Raw genomic sequence first — 20,184 nt, 5'->3', positions numbered from 1 at the left:
GTTGACCTTGCTTGCTACCTCTTGAGAACCTTACCTCACTTAGTAAGCCTTGGCTCCTATGAGCACACAGGGGCTGCACTCGAGATCCTACATAAGAATTGTCCAGAGAAACAATTTGGTTTGAAGTACTTGCATGACGTCATTACAACTAGTGGTCGACATTTTGCTATCTGTAAAGCATGTCCAGATATACAAGCCATATATCTGGACAGTCCGAAAGACATAGCCATCCATTTCCTTGATATGTTGAACAATCTTTCAGAAGTCAAAATGCATAAAGTTAGATGGAGTGACGTCCTGGTTATGCTGAAGAAAATGGGTTCAAGAATACGCAGTTTATTTTTATTGACAGTTTTTGGACAAGTTGATATGATTGAGTTAGGAAGCCTGTGCCCCAACATGATTCGTTTGGAGATCCACAACGTTTCGCTTTCATGCTCCGACACCACACACAGAAGTGCTTTCCACAGTATTAAAGAACTATTCATATACAACAGTCAGATAAGTACCACATGCGTCAAACTTATCATGAACCAGTGCTTGAACGTGGAGCACCTAACACTTGGAGACTGCGCCCAGCTCACAGACCCAGCAATCATCCTTAGCATGAGGGACCATTCATTGCGTCACGTCAAAGAAATCTGGTTTGGTGTTGCCCAGAACCTGACTATGCGCACCATTGAAGCCCTGATAGAACACTGTCCTCTGCTTACGAGTTTGGGTAACTTAGCTGCCTGGAGTGTTCACCCGGATGACATTAACCTTTTAAGAGTCCAGTGTATGGTGACCAATGTTGATTTAGCATTACATGAGTATGGCCCTGATGAAGAAGAGCAATGGATACCCATTGAGGCTATTTGATGTGGCGGTCTTTTTACTATATTGTAAATAATATACTGTGAGTTAAAATATATTACATGTTTTCAATGCCCAGTTTTTTGACATCATATTGTTAATCTTGAATCAATATTGCCATGGAAGAAATCAATACTCTCGATGTTTAATTTTCAATCATTCCATCTATTAGATAACAATATAGACATGAAAAGACTTTTTAGTGTCTATTCAGTTATATACAAATTTTCAACTTCGTAAAATAGCCTTGATGAATAAAGTATTCCAGTGTTCAATTCTGCAGTATTTGCTTGGCAAGACACAAGAAAGTATGAAGCTTTACTATTTTCTTTCCTGTGATGTCTTTATAATAAGTACTACACGTAAGGTTTTGAGACTAATGAATGTTTCTAGTGACAGTTTTTATAGTACTGAGAAATATGTAAATTTTGATATGCAGTTCCCAGTGAGCTAGACACCTGTGCAATTGAAACTGTAATTCTTGTCACATATAAATCAGATTTTATCAATTACATTGTGTTTCCATTTCATTTATTATTTTACCTAACAGTGTATATTAATTTTTGGTCTATGACAAATTTAATAAAGCTTGTGAGTACAAATATGAAATAAAATTAATTTATGGAATAATATATAAGAACACAAGAACTTTCATTGAAATCATCTTTTATTTCAACTTTGAATAAAAAATCATGTTTCAGTTGTCCTTATAAATTTTATTTAAAATAAGTATCACAGATATTTTTGCATATTTACATATTTAAAAAATATTAGATTACTGTTTACAAGAAAATAACAATACAGTATATGTATATACATCACTCTCACAATTTCTGAGACATTTATTTATTCTTGGTGCTGAATATGCCAATACAAAAATAACATGCAACAATCATACCCCTAAAACATATAATCACAATCGGCCACCTAAAATTCATTAAATAAAGTAAATTAACTTTAAGTTATGCATTGCAATACTATCAACTATATAGATGCATCAGGATGAAGGTAGCATGTCCTGTCGAAATTTGCGATAAAGGTATTGCTTTATCTCTGTGGCCTTTTTATATGTCATGCACCCTTTCTCCTGGATAGCTCCAACAGAACTGTGAAAAAGAGAAGACAAAGAAATTAATGGCTTAATTTCTGTAGCAATAAGTTATCAAATGATTAAGGATATCTCAGGTAAAATCAGCTAAAATAGTTAATAGTTGTCACTAAGTACAGACTGAATTAGCCTCTTCCATATGCATAATTATGTTGCTGAACCATGCTATTCTTTCCAATGAAAACAAACACCATATAAAGACCATACAACATGTATAAACATATAAACATCTAATTATGATTACTATGTCCCACTTACTGCAATCACTTTCAATTCTGAATATCATTTTGATTGTGCAATCTCAACAGACATCATATATTATCCAAAACTTCAACTGCATACAATAGGTTGAAGCATCAAAATGATGTGCTCAATAATCTTTTTAAGTATTAATACACCATCTCTTAAACACTGTGTGGACATGCTTATAAAGTCTGATACAGAAACAGTAATAAGCCCTTTTTTAATGACTTAACTACTTATATTCATAACTCTAACATCAAATAATATCATTAATAATAAATACCTTACCTGTTAATGAAATCAACAATAGTTTTGAAGTTGTTTGCCAAGCAGATGGCTGATGCATAGCTGATGTGTGGCAAGGACTTGAAAAAATTCAGAATCTGTAAAAGAGCATAAGCATGTTGCTATTATGAAGTCAGTGTAATAAATGAAGTCTTTTTTTTTTTAATCCTTCAACAAATGCAATATGACTATCTATGTGCCTAACTAGTAACTATATCACATTTAAACACATTTTTACAGTTCTGAATGTTGAGACACTTCTCTGATGTGAGCAAACCAAAAATGTATATATACACCTTCTGATGCTGAATTAAGAAAGTTGGGATCACAAAAATACTGAAACCCTTTTCTCTCTCTTGTTCTACAAGCTGCCACACTATTTGGGAAGTGTCCTCTGAAAAACAAATATATATATATGCTTATGTTTATGAATTAATGAGTGAATTTATTTATTGATTGATATTATAATTATTATTATCATTATTGAAATTTACTGCCTCCAACATTACCTCATTTTTTCTCAAAACAGACTTAGTGAATTGAAATACTACGAGGCATAATGCCAGTTTTTCCTTTCTTGAAACTGCACAACGTGAAAGTAACTTTGCCTCTTTAATCATTTAAGTAAGAATATGTAAAATATAGCACTTAAGAGTTATTGCGCTTTATGCATCTGATTTACATTATTTCAATTAATTTACATACCGGTTATGGAAAGAAAGAAATAACATAATGCAAAATGCTTGAAACATCATGAGCACCTAGGATCCACTTTTATCACTCATAATCATTTATGTTAGTAGTTAATACATATTATAGCTGATACAGTCATAAGCCTATTGTTAGACCTTAACCCTATGTTCAGTGGCAACATTGTCTCAAGGTTCTTTAAGCAATTGGTACAGAAACATGATAAGATATAAGTTAAAAGGTACATCTATACTTTAGTCTTCTTTCATGTACTGACACTTGGCAGTGTCAGTACGTGAAAGTTATTTCTCCTCATAGAAATGAAAGTAGACATTAACCTTCCCTTAACTAAAAATGGAATAAGTATATCAATAATATGTTATGATAGTCACATTTTCAAACACTATATAATAACTCACCTTGAGTTCTGGAATATAAGACTTTGAGGTGCTTGACATGAGTACAAGCACATGTTATGGTGTCCACATATTTTGAGCGAGAACTGTGTGCACTGTGAGGAGATTCCCCAGGCTTTAAACGGTCTGACTCTATAATGAGCACAGAACGTTCATAGATGTCTAACATGCCTTGCACCCTCTGTATTAACTTCCCTCTCTGCTGAATGCTGGTAAAAGCTGAAAAGAAGAATATGGGGAAAATACTGTATGGAAATGTAAATAGAATGAGAATTCCCAAGAAGTATAGAAATTAAATACAGCTGCAAGAAATCATCTAGGTACATTCTTTTTGAAAAATGCAGCAAGCTGGAAAATACAAACAAATATATTTGCACTACACAGGAAACTTTCTTTCTGAAGGCAGGAACAGCATTACAATTAGGTTTCAAATTTGCAGTGAGGTTTGTTTCTGTGAAATAATGAAATAAAATACTGAATGAACTTCAGAAAGAAGCGTATTTATGTGTATGTAGGAGCAGATCCTGAATGCTGGAAAATGATCAAGTCACAAATCTCCTTATGCAAACTTTGCACACCTACCCATGACATATAAAGACTGGATGATCCATCTTGTATTCCTACAGTAATATGCCAAACATCTATGGATACATAGTGAACATCAAAGATAAAATAAACAGAGAAAGGAACCCTTACCTGAATACAACAATCTGGTGACTCCCATTCTCGTTGATGTAACATAGTGAGCGTGTGCTAGTTGAACCACTGATATGTTAACATCCTTATGCAGTCTGAGTTTGGATGCAATGCTGCCTGCAATACTAATTTCCTGAGAGTCCACCAGAAGGAGGGGTGGTACCTGATGAAGAGGAAAAAAACAAAAGTAAATGAAATAATAATTTCAAATGCACCACACTAATTTCTTCAACATGAAGAAATTAGTGATGATTTTTTTAATTATGATTTTTTTTTTTTTTTCTAATACTATGGAGTGCCTGAAATATGACATTCATAAGAATTGAATAAGATCAGATTTTAAACTTACACTATCACTACTATATATGTATACAGATACTACCACAAAGAAATCACATATAAAAAAATTTGCAATCTTTCAATTCCCTGCTTACACTCGCTGAAGCTTTTGTTCCAATAGATCTGTTTTCTTCTTTGGATTTGGCTTCTGAGTTTTTCAAGTGACTTCCAGATGCCGATGACGATGAAGAACCTTGCATTCTTGCTGTGTTTGATGAGCTTCCCTGTCCCTGTTGAGTATGTGATGACAATTATATACATTTGACTTATATATCAATAATAATGAATTCAGCCTCGTACTTCTATATGAATCTTACTAAGTTAGCTGTTAACCAGTTGTTTATCATATGAAGATATGAGTAATCAAATAAAATTTGTTTGAATATTTAAGCAGCATAAGAAATATGGAATTAGAAGTATAAGATTATCAGCTCAACTTATAAAACTGTTATCAAAATTACCATAAAATTATCAAAGAGCATACTCAATTAATATGTTTCAATACATCCAGTGGGTGTGAAGGAGAAATATATAAAGACAGTAATGACAAAATTTGCGTTCATCAGCTGTACTCACCAAGGTTTTTGTCATGTCAGATCTGTCTGCATATTCTGAGTTTTTCAAAAGGCTTTGAGATGTCGAGGGTTGAAGCATTTCCTTTGGAGAGGAGGAGCCTCGCATTCTTGCCGAGTTATATGAGCTCCCAGCCTCCTGTTCATTTTGCTGTGATGATGATGAAGATGTACTTTTGCTGGGTTTTACTGGCAATGTGAAGTCTTTGGTCTCTTGTTTTGCTAACATCCCTTCTTCTAATTCAAAATCAAAGCCTTCGGAATCCAAGTTAAACGATACACCCACAGTGTCTTCCATTTTACTGGCACTGTTATCCTTGACTCTCTGCGTGTCCTTTGTCTGCTTGTTGGCATTTTCTGCCTGTTTTATTTTCCCCATGACTCGGTCCTTAAGAGGTACTTGCACTCGACTTATTTGCTTGAAGTCATTATCAGGCGAGGAATCTAGTGCTGTGCTTTCTCTGCTTGGCTTAAAACAGGATGCAATCTTTGTCCTCTCCTCTGGTGTATTTTCAATATTTGATGTTACACCTCTACCTAATTTCACGTTTCCTTTTCCTGATTTTGGTTTATTGTGATTTCCTATTCCCACTCCTTTGAAATTACCCTTATTTGGTTCAGATAATTTTCCAGAGCAATTAGTTCCTTTTCTTGAGAAACTATTGTTCATACTATTGTTCTTCTTGGCATTAAATGTGCTATTGTCAATATTTTTCATCTTTTTGTGCTCTGCTGTGTGGTCTTCATCACTTGACGAATCATTCAAAACTATTCTCTTTCTTTTGTTCTTCCCTTTGTCTGCCTCTTTCTGCTTCTTCTTAGCATTTGCATGATCATGCATTGCCTAGACACAAGATATTAGAAGTGATTAGGGTTGTACCATACAGCATTATCTAGGGTAAACATATATCCTGGCTTCCTTTTGAAAACGTTTTGATATCTACTAAAAAGACAAATATTCTTTAACCCCTACGATCCGGCTGACATGACTATCACATCATGAAAGAAATTGGCTTAAGGGATGACAGCATACATGAGCATGCCGTCATGGGAAATCTGGCTGTGGGCTGGGGTGACGCAAAATTGCCATCGCTAGCACTTCAGCTAAAGGCCGGGGTGACGGAAAAGACTTGCCAAAAGTGCACAAACCTCTAGGTGGGTTATAGACTTATCTGGCATTAAGAAAGGGGCTTTTGCATTATTTCCATATATAAACAAATGTGGAATGTAAAGTCTATGAGCCATGACTGGAAGAGCGCTGGCACCAGGGAGGATGCCATTTCCTGGCTACTATGACCAGCAGTGCAGGTTGTAATACAGAAAATAGAGTATTACAATAAATAAACAAATAAAAACATAACATTTATTATAAAAAGAGAAAATAATATTGGAAAGGGGAGGCACAAAGTCTTGTCACCAAACAGAAGTGTTTGCATGTGCCCCGGCCTATAAGCCGCATACCCGTCAGAGTAGCCACTCATGTATGCTTAATATTTTGGACCTTGTGATTACTGTGAAACAACCGGATCCTATGGGTTAATTTATCAATCTGTCCAAAAAAAAAGTGAGAGAAAAACTTCTTTAAATTATTACAAATGTTCCTCAAAGTGAAAAATAAATCAAGAAAGAAAGAAAGAAAAGGGACAAACATAAAACACCTTAATCATAATTGAATCTTCAGCTAGCATAGTGTCTCCCATGTACTCCGTGTCATACTCCACAAAGTTGTTATCCACCACAAAGCTGTCTTCTTCCTCCTGAAAACAAATAAGGTTCTACACATTAAAAACAAATCAAGAAACAAATAAATAATTGTACTTCCGAATTTACATTTTTCTATACTTACCCCTGAAGTCTTGTACAGAATACCAATTACCACGACTGAACACGAGCTGTTAAAAACCGGTGGGCAGTCTTTCTGTGGCTCCCTTGGTGCGAATGTGCCATTTGTGGTGCCTACTAATAAATCTTGTATGGTCTGGCAAGTCTCCTTGGCATGATATGTTTCATCCAGCCATTCTTCCTCCTCCCCATTTGCCCATTACCCCTCTACAAACTGCATTATTACATACCTCCTGATATCTTGTAGTCATCCCTTATCACTTAAATTTATAAATATCTATGAATGCATATTTTGCTTCTGTATATGAACAAGTGTGTTTTTCATGCTCTACATCCATTCTTACTGGCATAATTTTGGTCATTTATTCCCATTTCCATTCATTCATGAGAGATAATGAAGCTAATTTTTTTTCAGCATTAACACCAGATGCTGCAGCATGCACCAGTGCTTGATTATGATAGTGAAACACATTTTTGGTGGGTAAAAATCAAAGGCCAAAACCTGTCTTGGTAAAACTTGAAAAATCAACCATTATTTAAAGTGAGACATGCTAGCGGGTTTATGATTCCAAGAGAGCTTTATAAAAATTCTTATTTTTCTTAAATTAAACAAACAATCAACAAACATACATTTGCACAGATGACAAAACTTACACATGGCTATTTGACATTTACTTTGCAAAAGAAATAACTTGACTTAATGTATCAAATATATATGCTCACCTCTTCAAAATCTTCACTCTGTTCATCTGTGTCAGAGAGAACAACAGGCGCACGATGTGAACGGTGATTCCTGCGATTAGCTAATTTTGGACTGACAACCGACTGCAGGTAGACAGCCTTCATGCTGCAAGTGATAATCATGGAAAACTTCAATAAACTACTTTGGACAACATTAAAATGTATATAAAAAGACAGCTCTATCAAATAATATTGTTTCTTTGCCTTGAAAAATAATAGTTATGGTAATTACTCTCATATATCATGTGCATGTAGCCTACTGAAACGCAATGTCTCTGTGAAGTTTGGGTGATAAATTAAATGCTCCTCCATCACCTCATATTATTCAAAGCATTCTTCCACAAAAAGGTTGACCCAAAGAAAGAAAAGTTGGCTATAAAATAGCTACATGCCAACAACTATCACAAATATGTGGTGTAACCCAGAGCATGCAATTTCCTTAACCCTTTGCCGACGGGCATGGCATGTACGTACATGCCATGCCCACTGTGAGTTTACTTGTTTAATTGTTTTTACACATAGATGGCTACACTTGTACTAAGTCACCAATGAGCCAGTTATGAGTACTGCCTGTCTCGCCTGTTCATCCTTTTCGTTGATTTACGAAAATATTTTACGTTATCTTATTTTGCTGTTACTAATGTTTATAACATTATATTAATTCTAATGTTTACAATAAAAATAACAACATCGATATTCATAGCACTAGTAAACAATTTGTTTTTCCCGCCAATACAAGGAAAGGTGAAATCAGGTAAGGGCACAAGATCTACTAATTGACTCCTTTGTAGCTAAGCACTAGCAGAGCCATCTATGTGCAGAGACATTTCATAAAAATATAAAAAATGAGCACAGCATTTTCCCCATTTTTTATTAATTTTCCCCGTTGGCATTGGGTTAAAGAACGCAACCCGTAAATTAATGGAACTAATGACTTCAACTAGATGTAAAAACTAAGGGGAAGTCCAATGAAAATGAAGACTTTTTCAGGGAAAATTTGGAACAGAACATACTCTACAGCCGTATCTTGGGAGAGCTGTGTGCAATCATCGACAAAACTCTCATCATATTTGTCGAGATGTTCTCCTTCTGACTCATCACTGGACACCCCTTCTCCATCTTCGGATAATTCTGCTTCATTATGGATAAAGTTGCTTTTCTGGAATAGCAACAGACCCAAATAAGAAATCAAACATCAAAGATTTTACATTTGAACTACTATTATTTTAAAAAACAAAAAGAAAGAAAGAAAGAAAAAGCAAATAAATAAAAAAATATAATAGTAATAATACTAATTGGTACCTGCACCATCTGTAATTACTCATAACTATGACCACGGATCTATTTAGAAATACAGCTAAACAATTAAATGTTTCACCAGCTCACAAAGTCACAACTGAAAGCAATATTTACATCTCTAAAATTCAGTGGGTAGTTTATTTGTATCAAATTTCTATGAACATAGATAATATCAAAATAATCTTTATCTCATAACAGAAAACAGTAAATATATATCTCTAAGTTCTTAGCAAAGTCAAAGAACTTAACCCTTTTCTTTCTATACAGTAATTTTCAAGTGCTAAAGCATACACACTAAATCCCGGTATGGAAATAAAACTGTATTCTTTATTATTGTGAATAATGATATAATAAAAAAGAAGAGACCTTGCAGGACTCACCAGTTTATCAGGTCTTTTTGTTTTCTTTTCAGCCTGATTAATGTACTTAGGCCCTGGACGTAGAACTGACACTTCGCCTTCAAAATCGTCATCCTCTATAGAAACCGTGGAGTCTCGGTTGTTGTTTTTAAGGCTTTTACCCTTCCAGCTCTTCCGCTCTGAATCTGTACTGGCTGAGCTTGAGCTAGTCATCGCCTTTCTTACTCGGGGACTTTCTCCTTCTGAATTTCCACTGTCCTTCAGATCTTCCTCACTATCTGAATCCACAACCTGACCAAGTCTTCTCTTTTGTCTTCTCCACACCTGCGTTGCCTCCTGAGTTCCCGCCAGTAGACTTGTGTTAAGCTTGGCTGATTCTCTTTTTTGTGAAACAGGTGATTCGTCGTCTGAAACTATTATGACTGGAGAGTTCTTAGCTTTATTATCAGTGTGGAGAGAGAAACTCACTTCCTTTTTCTTCTTTTTCTCTTCCTTGGCCATCTTCATATTTAGCTCAATATCAGCCAGCAGTGACTCAGACATGGGTTCAAAATCTCCACTCCCCTGCAAGTCCCAGTTATCCAAACTCTTCGACTTTTCTTCTACTTCTTCCGACCAATCATTGTTGTCAAAGTCAACATCATCAAGCAAAGAGAAGTTGGGCTCTGCTTCTGTGGTGCTGGCATCCGGATTCTCTGATGATGGATTTTCTTTAGCTATGGGTTGTATAGGTGATGCTTTTTTTGTTTCACTCAAGAATGAAGTATTCCTTCCACTCTGATTTAAAGTCGCACTCAATGATGGCAGCTTTTTATGATTTTTATTCCTATCAAGGAGAATGTCATCACATAAAGTAAAGCTGGGCTCATTTAATAAGTCATCAGCATCTTTTTCTTGCAGCAAAGGTTCAGACTTGGAACAAGAGAGTCTTCTGCTTCCACCTGAACTGCTTATCCCATTTCTGCCTAAGAGACTCCTCTTCAGTACCTTTTTATTACTATTTTCATCAGTGTTTCTTGTCATGTTTTCTGCTTTCTCTTGGTTCATATTTTTATTTGGGGTTTTAAATGAATAACTGAGTCTTTCTTTTCTAAAAGCACCATCATTTTCCAGCTCAGATATACTCTTACTAGAAGCAAAATCACTTTCATCATTTGACTCATCAACAAGGTCTATGATTTGTGTGACACTTAGAAGATTTTGCTTTGATCTCTCAAAAGGTTTAATGTCCTTCTGTTCAGAAGACTGCTTTGTCTCCTCTGGTACTGGAGGATCTTTAGGAGTTGTACATTCAAATTTCTGATCTTTGGTACCTTCAAATTCATTCATATCCATGTCAGCAAACAAATCATCTCCAAAACTAAGGTCAAAGTTAACACTACACACATCATCTTTTACAGCAGAGGAAGAGGCTTCTTTGGTTTCCTCCGCAATATTGTATTTTTTGTGCACATCAGATATGTCTTCCATATCACTGTTTACATTCAGACTACATTCAGATAATCTATCTTCACAATTTGCTGGAAAACTCTCATTACATTTACTACTATTGCTTTTATTAAGGCTTGCATCAACTTTGACACTATCTCTGGCTTTGAATTTTTCAATTATTTTGACACTTTCATCAATTTTGATTGTTCTATCTTGGTAGGATGCTTGTGGAATTTCAGAGTCCTCTATGGATCTTGAGAAAATGCTTTTCACACTTTTGTCAGAACTGGATCCATCCTGATTTAATGAAACCTGTTCTTGAGTACTGTCTGTTGATACATTTTTGCTGTCTGACTTCAAATTATCTAGTGCAGAGAATTTACTGAGTTTGCATCGTACTTTGCTTCTCTGACTAAGTAATACTGTAGGTTCTGTAACAACGGATGCTACTGGATTATTTGTATCATCAGATTTTTTATTCAGCAAAATACTTTTGGTTGTACTTCCATGTCCTGGTAATGGTTCTATATTCTCAGCTTCACTAGACAATGAATACTCTTGTTCTATTCTAGTTAGGTTTGGAGTTGCGACTTTGAACAGACGTTTTGCATTCAGTTTTGGTGTCGACGAATAAAGATTCAAATTGGGTCTAACACGTTTCCTATAACTTGAAGGTAATATCGGTGACACTTCTTCTGCCACACTCTCACCAGCCTTTTCTGGTGTAGTACTTGCATTTTCCTCTTTAATCCCATCTTTGGTATGAACATCCTGTTGATTATCAGGCATCTTTGAGCAACTCGGAACTGGACTGTGAGCATTCTCTTCATCTGAGTCTGGTATGACAATGACCTTTTGCATTTCCTGTGTTTGTGCTATTAGAAGATTAACATCTTTTGATATATCCACATCGTCCATCTCCCACAAATCAGATTGCAGACATCTGTTTATCCTTCTGCTTTCCATCCACTCATCAACTACCGATATGACATCTGTTGGACTTAAGGGTTCATCGATTTCCTCATCACTTGGGATGGAATGTGGAGGTGTTCTAATGTGGAGCGGAGACAGAGATCTGACGGATAACATTGACAAGACCTGCTTAGATATACTATCAAAAGCAGGTGTAAAATCCCTTGAGTCTCTTTTTTCTACCTCCATATTCTCTTCACAGTTCCCTGATAAATTGTTCACATCTTTACTTCTGGAGTTATTTTCTTTACTTTTACTAAACGCGGAGGTTATCAAATCATCTCCATTGGCATGATCCACATCGACGTCCATTACACCATCCTCTATAATCTCTATATCACTGTCGTCTTCCTTTCCTTTTGGCTTCTCGGACAAGATGTTAAAGTCCTCGAGATCTTGGTTTGTTTGGGCCTTCAATTCCTCGCATTCTTCCTCGCTTTTTGGCTGTTGAACATGTCTGTAATGAGGTTTGTTTGCTTGGCTTTCATGTTTTTTTTCTTCTCTCCTTTTGTGACTTTGGATTTCTTCTTTGCTAGCTCATCCTTTGATGTCGTTGCCTTAACTGCTTTCGTCTCTTTATCTGTTCAAAGAGCAAACACTGAGTACATTTCTTATTAAAATATTTTTCTGGTTCTAAATATTTTATTTACTTCATCAGTAAATGAAGGCTTAAAAAAGCCAAATGAAAATTTAAATATCTAACAATTTTTCAAATCTATATCAACAGCTAACAAGACTTCTTCATAATATCATAACCTTCTAGGAAGACATAAAATGAAGCTTTTCTACAGTAATGATGAAAAGAAAGAAAGAAAGAAAGAAAGAAAGAAAGAAAAAAGAAAAAAAAATCTCTAGATAATCATAATAAAACATAACAATAAGCTGTGTATAATTTTCATAGGAATTTAATGTTCTGAAACATTTAATTAAATTTTTTGAGTGATTTACATAACCTACTGGCATCCAAACCAAACAATGAGGAAATACATAAAACCACAAACCTTCTATGTAGCTCATATCCAGAAAGGCCTGCATCTCAAGACTATAAGGGTCATCATCTGGGTCAAGATTGATCTGCAGGTCGATGAATTCTGTGAGCTGAACCAGATTCTGTGACTGCAAAGAGTGTCCAAGCACATGTGTCTTCTGCAGCATGGTCTGCCAGGGTTGGTAGTCTCCAAAGTTTACCGTGGACATTTCCTCCTTCACTTCTTGGTCTGTAAGTATAGCCATTAGCATTAACTGTCATTTCAGATTAATTCTCTAAAGTGCTCAGGTCACTGTACTCTGGTCAACTAATTAGCTGTAATTGTAATTCAAAAACAACATAGTGATTCTAATAAAATTACCATGCATATATATATTCTGTGTAATATTATGTATAACTCCATATATTCCAGTACACACACCAACTAATAAAACATTATGAAGTAACCCTAAGGTCACCTGTGATATGGGAACACTCACCATGTTTCTTCAAGCTCATGAATACTGGTTTTGCTATAGTCTTCACCTCTGCCGGTGGAACCCACAAATTGTCTCTTAGCCACTGCCATTCCTCCCGACTTAGCATACCAACTTTACCTTGTTTCTGTAATATGATAATGATATACTTCAGATACCATTCAGCAATGTTCTCTAAGCCTATCAAAATAAGTATCTGGCATGATATAAAAATGAATATCAAATCAGCTTATGTTTTCCAAATCATATAAATAAAAAATAATCACCCAAATAAATTTACAGTTCCTACCAAATATATTTCTACTTATGTCCCCTTGAAGAAAACTTACCTTTTTCGACATACTTGTCCTTTCTAGGAGCGAGCCAGAGAGTGACTTCGAGCCAGATTTGCGTTCCTTGCCTGTCTTGGTTTTCCATGAGCCAATCTTCATGTGGAGCTTGTGACATACAGGTGTTATACCTTGCAAATGAATAAATGAATAAGGTATGTTGCCTTCAAAACAAATAAATATGGTATTTTACCTTGTATGTAAATAAACAATGGGTTATAACTTGCAAATGAATAAACAAATAAGGTATTTTAGCCTGCAGTTAAATATTTAAAAAAGGTAATTTGTCTTTTTCAAATCACTTCACAAAATAAAAAATAATCAAAACTGCAAACTGGGTGAAAGTAATGTCAAGCTATTTCCCAACCTACCTCTTGGCACCATGCGATCATTAGAGGGAAAGAGAAACTTTTTCAGTTTTTCTCCATCTGATAGAGCCGTATTGATGTATTTCTTCTGTAACTGACTCTGGTTATACATCTGTAATGACAGAGAGGAATACACACATTCAACAAGTACACATAGATTAAATTTGTTGATACAAATTTTAGAAATGATCGATAAAATAAAACAAAGAATTTTCTTGGTGAATTAAAATGATGCCGCTGAATAAAATAAAAAATTCCAAAACAAATAATTACTGAACACCATCAGCTCACCTGTTCCTCTTTCCCCTTTGTTACTAGGATGATGATACGGCCTTCGCGTTTCCTCCCTGTACGTCCTATCCTCTGCACCAGACGGATTGGCGACTTTGGCGCATCATAGCAAATGATGAGATCAACTTCACCAATGTCCAAGCCTGCAAATGTTTTACCCAATTTACTAATCTTCTTAGAAAGGTCCTGTTCCTTTTGTGGCATTCATCTGTTCTTTCAAAAATAAAATTGGTTGTTCCCAGCCAATGGATACTTATATTTAGAGAAATCCCTTGTTTTTCTTTCACATTATGTTCATCATTACTAATTTAGCAAAGGTAGAACTGAGAATGAATAACTGCAAAGTGAATAAGCCATAACCAATTGTCACAAGACCAGCAAACACAAACATACACGAGAATGAATTGACGACAGATTTGAAGTTTCCACTGTATTTGAGCCTGAGTGTATGAGTGTGTGATTTGTTCATGGTCTAGCATGAGATGCATCATGTGAACAACACAAGTTGACCAGTCATACCAGGTCAGCAACCCATGTATAACCTTTAATTGTGTGGAACAGTGAGGTCCTGCACACAGCCTATTGATATATATTTCCATCAGGATAATTTAGTTCACTAGAAACTCTGAAGAAGATATGAATCAGGAAGCATCTATTACCTTTCTTGCTTTGTAAAATTATTCCTTCTCATAGGTACCTTTTCAAGCAAAATGAGTTTATAAAACTTTGAAAACACTTGCCTTCTTCTCCTACACTGGTTGAAGTTAAAGTGTTAAACCCTCCTTCTTTGAACTCTCTCACAACCTGAAAATCAAATTGATTTTAAGAACTATTCCATATGTCTCCATTATTAGTTTATGACCAACATATAACCACAACATATGTGTGTTTATTTCCACCAACACCTAAAAATTTACATCAATACATAGTCATAATCAACCATATGTTACCTTCAACTGTTCCTTCTGAGTGAATCCTCTTCCTCCGTGAGCTACTGTTGACTGGCCAACAAAGCTCATAGCCTTAACAAGAGGGTAATGGTGCTGTAACATCTCTGTAATCTCCAGTACACTGTCTCTGTACTATTAAGAGATTAAAGAGAGAAAGTTAATTTCTATACTTTATGACAAAAATGAACTACATTTTTGAATATCTTAACAAAATTGGATTTTGATGCCAAAGGGTTAAAGTTTAATGAGAAAGTATCACATCGCTTATGGTTATATACATATATACTGAATATTTTTATATACCTGGGAGAATATCATCACTCGAGTAGACTGCCCTTCATCAAGAAATTTCTGGTGGTGTTTTATGACAATTTTACGAAGTTCTTCCATTTTGGGATGACTAACAATGTACGGCGTAGTTGACTTTGCATTTAACAACTGTGGACTGCCAATCTGCAAACCAGAAATGCTGTTTATTATGGTAATACAGAGAATATTTTATCTAAGAATAGAAATGGGTAAACAAAAATACATTAATAACTCTCAAATTATATAAAAAGAAAATAGGAAAATACCAGAGTTAATAAACTGACATTTGTACACCGAGTCACAAATTTTATATAAGTACATTAAAGGCTTCAATAATATACATCATGATATTCTTCTTAGGCCTCAACTTGAATATAAACACAAACAAAACAGTGATGTGTACACCAAGATGAATAGGGAAACAGTCACAGTAGAAAATAAAACTGGTTTTATTTTCTACTGTGGCTGTTTCCCTATTCATCTTAAATATAAACCCTTTAAATTAGAATTAATTTTAGCCTATCACTTTTGAAGCACATCAATTGAAGTTTTACATTTAATCTAAAATATACCTGAAACCCAATAATGAACATTACATATTTGTTGCTTCTAGATCAGAAAAGAATAAAGCATACCACAGGCCAATGCAAAGGAATAAAATCAGAGATGCCTTTATTGTACTGTGTACATGGTATACTAATGATCTATGTGACCAGAAACATGAAAAGTATATTCATATAAAGGCAGAATTAATGATCAACATTATCACTTTTACCAGCTAATATCTCTGTCATCATTAAAGCCTTGTAAGATTGTCGATATGCAAATTGTACCACCGAAGAAAAATATTTGCAAAAATCCATTTCCTGTTCATCAATATTATGGAAGTAACTTCAAGATGAACAATTAAGACTTCCCATTGGCCTTGTATGTCAGTCTAGTACCTAAATAAAATAGATAAACCTTTGCAGTATAGCATGTTGATGAGGTGTACATGGTTTTCCTTATACCTAACACCTTACATTATGAGATTATAGAAAAAAATCTGCAAAGTGAGAATAAAATCAATAAAACAAGTCACATTTCCCACAAAAGTTTAAGCATTAACACACACTGCCTGCTTTTTAACAATACCACCTTGTAAGTCCACATCCCCTTAACAACAGGTACCTTAACCCATTGGGGGTTCACTTGGCCTCCGCTCTGGAAGCCATGTCCAAGTCGGCCGTGACATATATAACACATCACCCAAAGCCATAGCCCAGTCAGGCATGACATGAACCCCACGTCATCCATAAGTCATGAGTTAAATCAAGTCATGGTGATCGCAATGCTTTCATCAGGCATCAAAAAGATATCTTCTTCCTGGCAGCTGACACTTTCAAAATTACTCAGTGCTAGTGTGTCTATCTTATACTAAACTGAATAATGTAATATAAAAAATAAGGCAATAAAAAAGGAAAAAGTAAAGACAAGAAAACTACTCACACCTGGCTGACCCTATGAGTTAAAAAGGGTCACGCAGCTGCCAATTACAAGTGCTAAAAAGATATGCCTTGAACATCATAAACAATAAAGCAATTACATAAAACCATCATATGCCTTACCTGTGCAAACATTCCCGAACTATTCATGGTTGAGTTTTGCTGCTTTCCTGAGTCATATTTGTTACAGAGGTCCTCCATGAGACGCTGAAAGACACTGTTACGCTGAAGTTCCCCTCTTGCCATGCTATGGCCCTTATCCCCTCCAAGAGTTCCTAGAAACATATATGAAATATATTTAGATCTATATCTAAATTATCTATAACCAAGTCTATGTTAAAACAAATTTTTGGAATACATATCTTGCTCCACTAACTTCATCTATATACTTTAAATATAATTTTCAAAATTATCATTATATAAATGAATAACAGAACAGATAAGAAAATTAATAAATAAGCAGACAAACAATGAAAAAGGTAAGTAAATAAATAAATAAATAAATAAATAAGTAAATAAGCAAAAAAATCAAATATCCATGGCTTCCTATATGCAAGGAAAATTTCTTTAGTGTCAATGCACCTTTCAGGAAATTGTAAAAAGACCTGATGCCATGCTGTAGGAGAAGTTCATATGCATGATACAGAGTCATGCACAAGGCAAACATTCCCTCTGCAACTCCATAACGATCACGAGGGAGGTTGTCTGGCGGGTTTTGACGAAAGCCTTCACGAGCCTTTAATATCTGCAACATTTCAATAAAAAAAAAAAAATTAGTGGCAATGAAATGTAGTGATGAAAATAAAAAAGGGGGAGGGGGGAGAGGGAGGGAGGGAGGGAGGGAGGGAGGGAGGGAGGGAGGGAGGAGGAGAGGAGGGAGGGAGGGAGGGAGGAGGAGGAGGGAGAGAGGGAGAGAGGGAGAGAGGGAGAGAGGGAGAGAGGAGAGAGAGAGAGAGAGAGAGAGAGAGAGAGAGAGAGAGAGAGAGAGAGAGAAAGTGTTATTAACCCATTCGCCCCGGAATTTTTCGCTCGTCGCTCAGCGCCGCTCACGGTAATAGTTGCCAGCCGCGTGGGCCGCCGCAACGGGATTTTTCTGGAGCGGCGCGGCGGCGCAAAGACCATCATATAATTTTTGCAGGAATCTATCCATAGATCTATTATGAAAGTTGGGTTTTATATATGGGCAATGTGTAGAAACTGTACTTTTCTCACAGTTTTTTCTAGGCATCTATTCGCCTTTGTATTGAGGAGATATACTGAATCGCTTCCAAGTTCTCTATACTATCAGATGACATCAACACTTTGATGCTAAAAGTTAGCGTTGTTTTTGCACGAGATGTAAAAGTATGGACTTAGCCGTTTTTTTGTGCTTTTTTTTCAAACTTTCAAATGAAGCAGAGCAGCAAGCCAAATATCATTTTGATACTCAGAAGTAGTGCATTGTCCATATAAGAGATCACACCATGTTTTTTATCATTTCATTCAACAGAAAAGGAAGAAAAGCAAAAGTGAATGTAGCTTCACTTTGATGTTCAAAAATAGCTTTGTATTGATATGTGATGTCACATTGTGTAAGTTTAGTTTTTTTTTCTTTAGTACAAGACTTGTAAGAGAGAATATACCTTCATACCTTCCATGGCTGCGATCGTTCTGCTGGAATGAGCCTTTGACTGACCTTTTATTCACATGACTAACCAATCAGATCATGCCATGTGACCTGATGCACCAATCAAAGCAATTATTAGTTTCCAGCCAGTCAGGTCAAGGTACATCATAATCATGCAATCTAGTGTGAACAAATCACATGATTACAAGTCATAAATAATTACGACAATTACATATGTCATAAATTACATACATCACATATTTATCAACCAGTCAAATAAGACTAGTAACAGAGCCAAGTATTAGGTTGAAAAAAATAATAAACTGTCAGTCTATGGTCAGTCATCAAGGCAAAAATACGTGCCAAACGTTACGGGGCCCATAGATGCCATGGCAAGATTACATGCCAAACGTGTTGGCGTCCATTGAGAGCATGGCAAGAATAGATGCCAAACGGGGCGAATGGGTTAATACATCAAAAGAAACACAAATATACAGATGGATAAAATCAAATGTATATATGTATGAATATATGCTTGTATGTGAATAAATAAGACACATACACTAACAACTACATATTCTATTCAAGAATATTAACCAAAGAATTGAAATGTAATACAACTGACATAACCCTCTAAATAAATCCTCAATAAAATAGACAAATACAAAAATATCATCAATGAATTCAGATGACATATATCCATTAAGTAATGAACCACCAGGAAAACTTACTTGGAATTTAGAAAGTGTGGTTTCGTCACGAGTATACAACACCCTCATGTCTATTAATCTGTTAACATAGACGCGTAATACCTGAAAGAATAAACACAAGATGGATAATAGTCAAATATTCAGGCAATATGCGAGATACAAATTTTTACGCCATTTTAACCTTTAAATGACTAATCTCCCAGATAAATTAGAAAAATATTCATTTATGATTTATATCACCATGGTTCAGTATCATGATTACTTAACCCTTCGCCGACGGGTGGCATGTACGCACATGCCATGGCATGGCTGGACTATCTGCCGGGGGCATGTACGTACATGCCATGGTGTATGTATGGACATGCCATGAGTTTTTTTTTGTTACAATCACAGCAAAATGTTATTTTTCTGCCACTCAAAGTGTGATTAAGTTGTTTTTAACACTTTCTCATTTTTACTATGGAGTCTATATAATAACAAAAATATTTTTCAGTCTCAATTTATCAGGAAGTATGGCAAGTATTATTTAGAAAATAATAACTGAAAATACAACATATGCTCGTAGTATTATGAAGAAACGGCAAGGGATGCTGGTATTTGGCATGAGCGGCCGTGCATGCTAGGGTGACAATATAAGACCCCGGCAGCGAGGCCCAGGCCACTATGAATACTACCCGTCGGGAAAGGGTTAATAAGACAAACTGCAAAACTCATTTATCTTAAGGAAAGAAAATTAAATAACTTACATTCTGATAGAAAATTAAATTACTTACATTCTGATATCTTGTCTGAATACTAGCTAGCTCTGCTCCTAAAGGTACGACG

General features: G+C 35.5%; 2 protein-coding genes and 1 long non-coding RNA gene across 4 annotated transcripts in view; 2 read left to right on the top strand and 1 right to left on the bottom strand.

Annotated features, from left to right (window-relative positions):
• LOC119595731 overlaps nt 1–1,367 on the top strand; it is a 2,306-nt gene extending 939 nt beyond the window's left edge. The window contains exon 1 of the mRNA XM_037944841.1: nt 1–1,367. This exon is cut by the window's left edge and continues 939 nt beyond it. Within this exon, the coding sequence (XP_037800769.1) occupies nt 1–861 (861 nt within the window). The 3' untranslated portion in view covers nt 862–1,367.
• A 240-nt stretch (nt 1,368–1,607) lies between these two features.
• On the bottom strand, nt 1,608–12,319 carry LOC119595728. Of its 2 annotated transcripts, XM_037944839.1 has the most exons (11): nt 9,467–12,319; nt 8,801–8,946; nt 7,770–7,893; nt 6,863–6,961; nt 5,209–6,048; nt 4,728–4,862; nt 4,294–4,456; nt 3,601–3,816; nt 2,788–2,885; nt 2,495–2,589; nt 1,608–1,961 (listed from the first exon to the last, which is right to left on the bottom strand). In XM_037944839.1, the coding sequence occupies exons 1-11, from the start codon at nt 12,158–12,160 to the stop codon at nt 1,853–1,855; spliced, it is 4,719 nt and encodes a 1,572-aa protein (XP_037800767.1). In that variant the 5' UTR covers nt 12,161–12,319; the 3' UTR covers nt 1,608–1,852. The 2 variants fall into 2 exon arrangements, with proteins under 2 accessions (XP_037800767.1, XP_037800768.1); XM_037944840.1 differs by lacking the exon at nt 6,863–6,961 and having other exon boundaries at nt 1,609–1,961.
• Nucleotides 12,320–12,955: 636 nt separating this feature from the next.
• Nucleotides 12,956–14,536, top strand: LOC119595730. The gene is made up of 3 exons (XR_005230716.1): nt 12,956–13,067; nt 13,669–13,796; nt 14,328–14,536. It is a non-coding gene; the product is annotated as an uncharacterized LOC119595730 (long non-coding RNA).
• Nucleotides 14,537–20,184: the final 5,648 nt, after the last annotated feature.

Source organism: Penaeus monodon, chromosome 36 (genome assembly GCF_015228065.2).
Source record: "Penaeus monodon isolate SGIC_2016 chromosome 36, NSTDA_Pmon_1, whole genome shotgun sequence".
Lineage (NCBI taxonomy): Eukaryota > Metazoa > Arthropoda > Malacostraca > Decapoda > Penaeidae > Penaeus > Penaeus monodon.
The sequence above is the reverse complement of the archived record's forward strand: the minus strand, read 5'-3'. Positions and strand labels throughout refer to the sequence as shown.

Coding starts and splice junctions, on each gene's coding strand:
- LOC119595728 (XM_037944839.1), bottom strand. CDS start 12,160: ATGGACGTCGATGTGGATCATGCCAATGGAGATGATTTGATAACCTCC. Junction 2,886..3,600: donor CTTATATTCCAGAACTCAAG/GTGAGTTATTAT, acceptor TTTGTTTTTCAG/AGGACACTTCCCAAATAGTG. Junction 2,590..2,787: donor TCTTAATTCAGCATCAGAAG/GTGTATATATAC, acceptor GCTCTTTTACAG/ATTCTGAATTTTTTCAAGTC.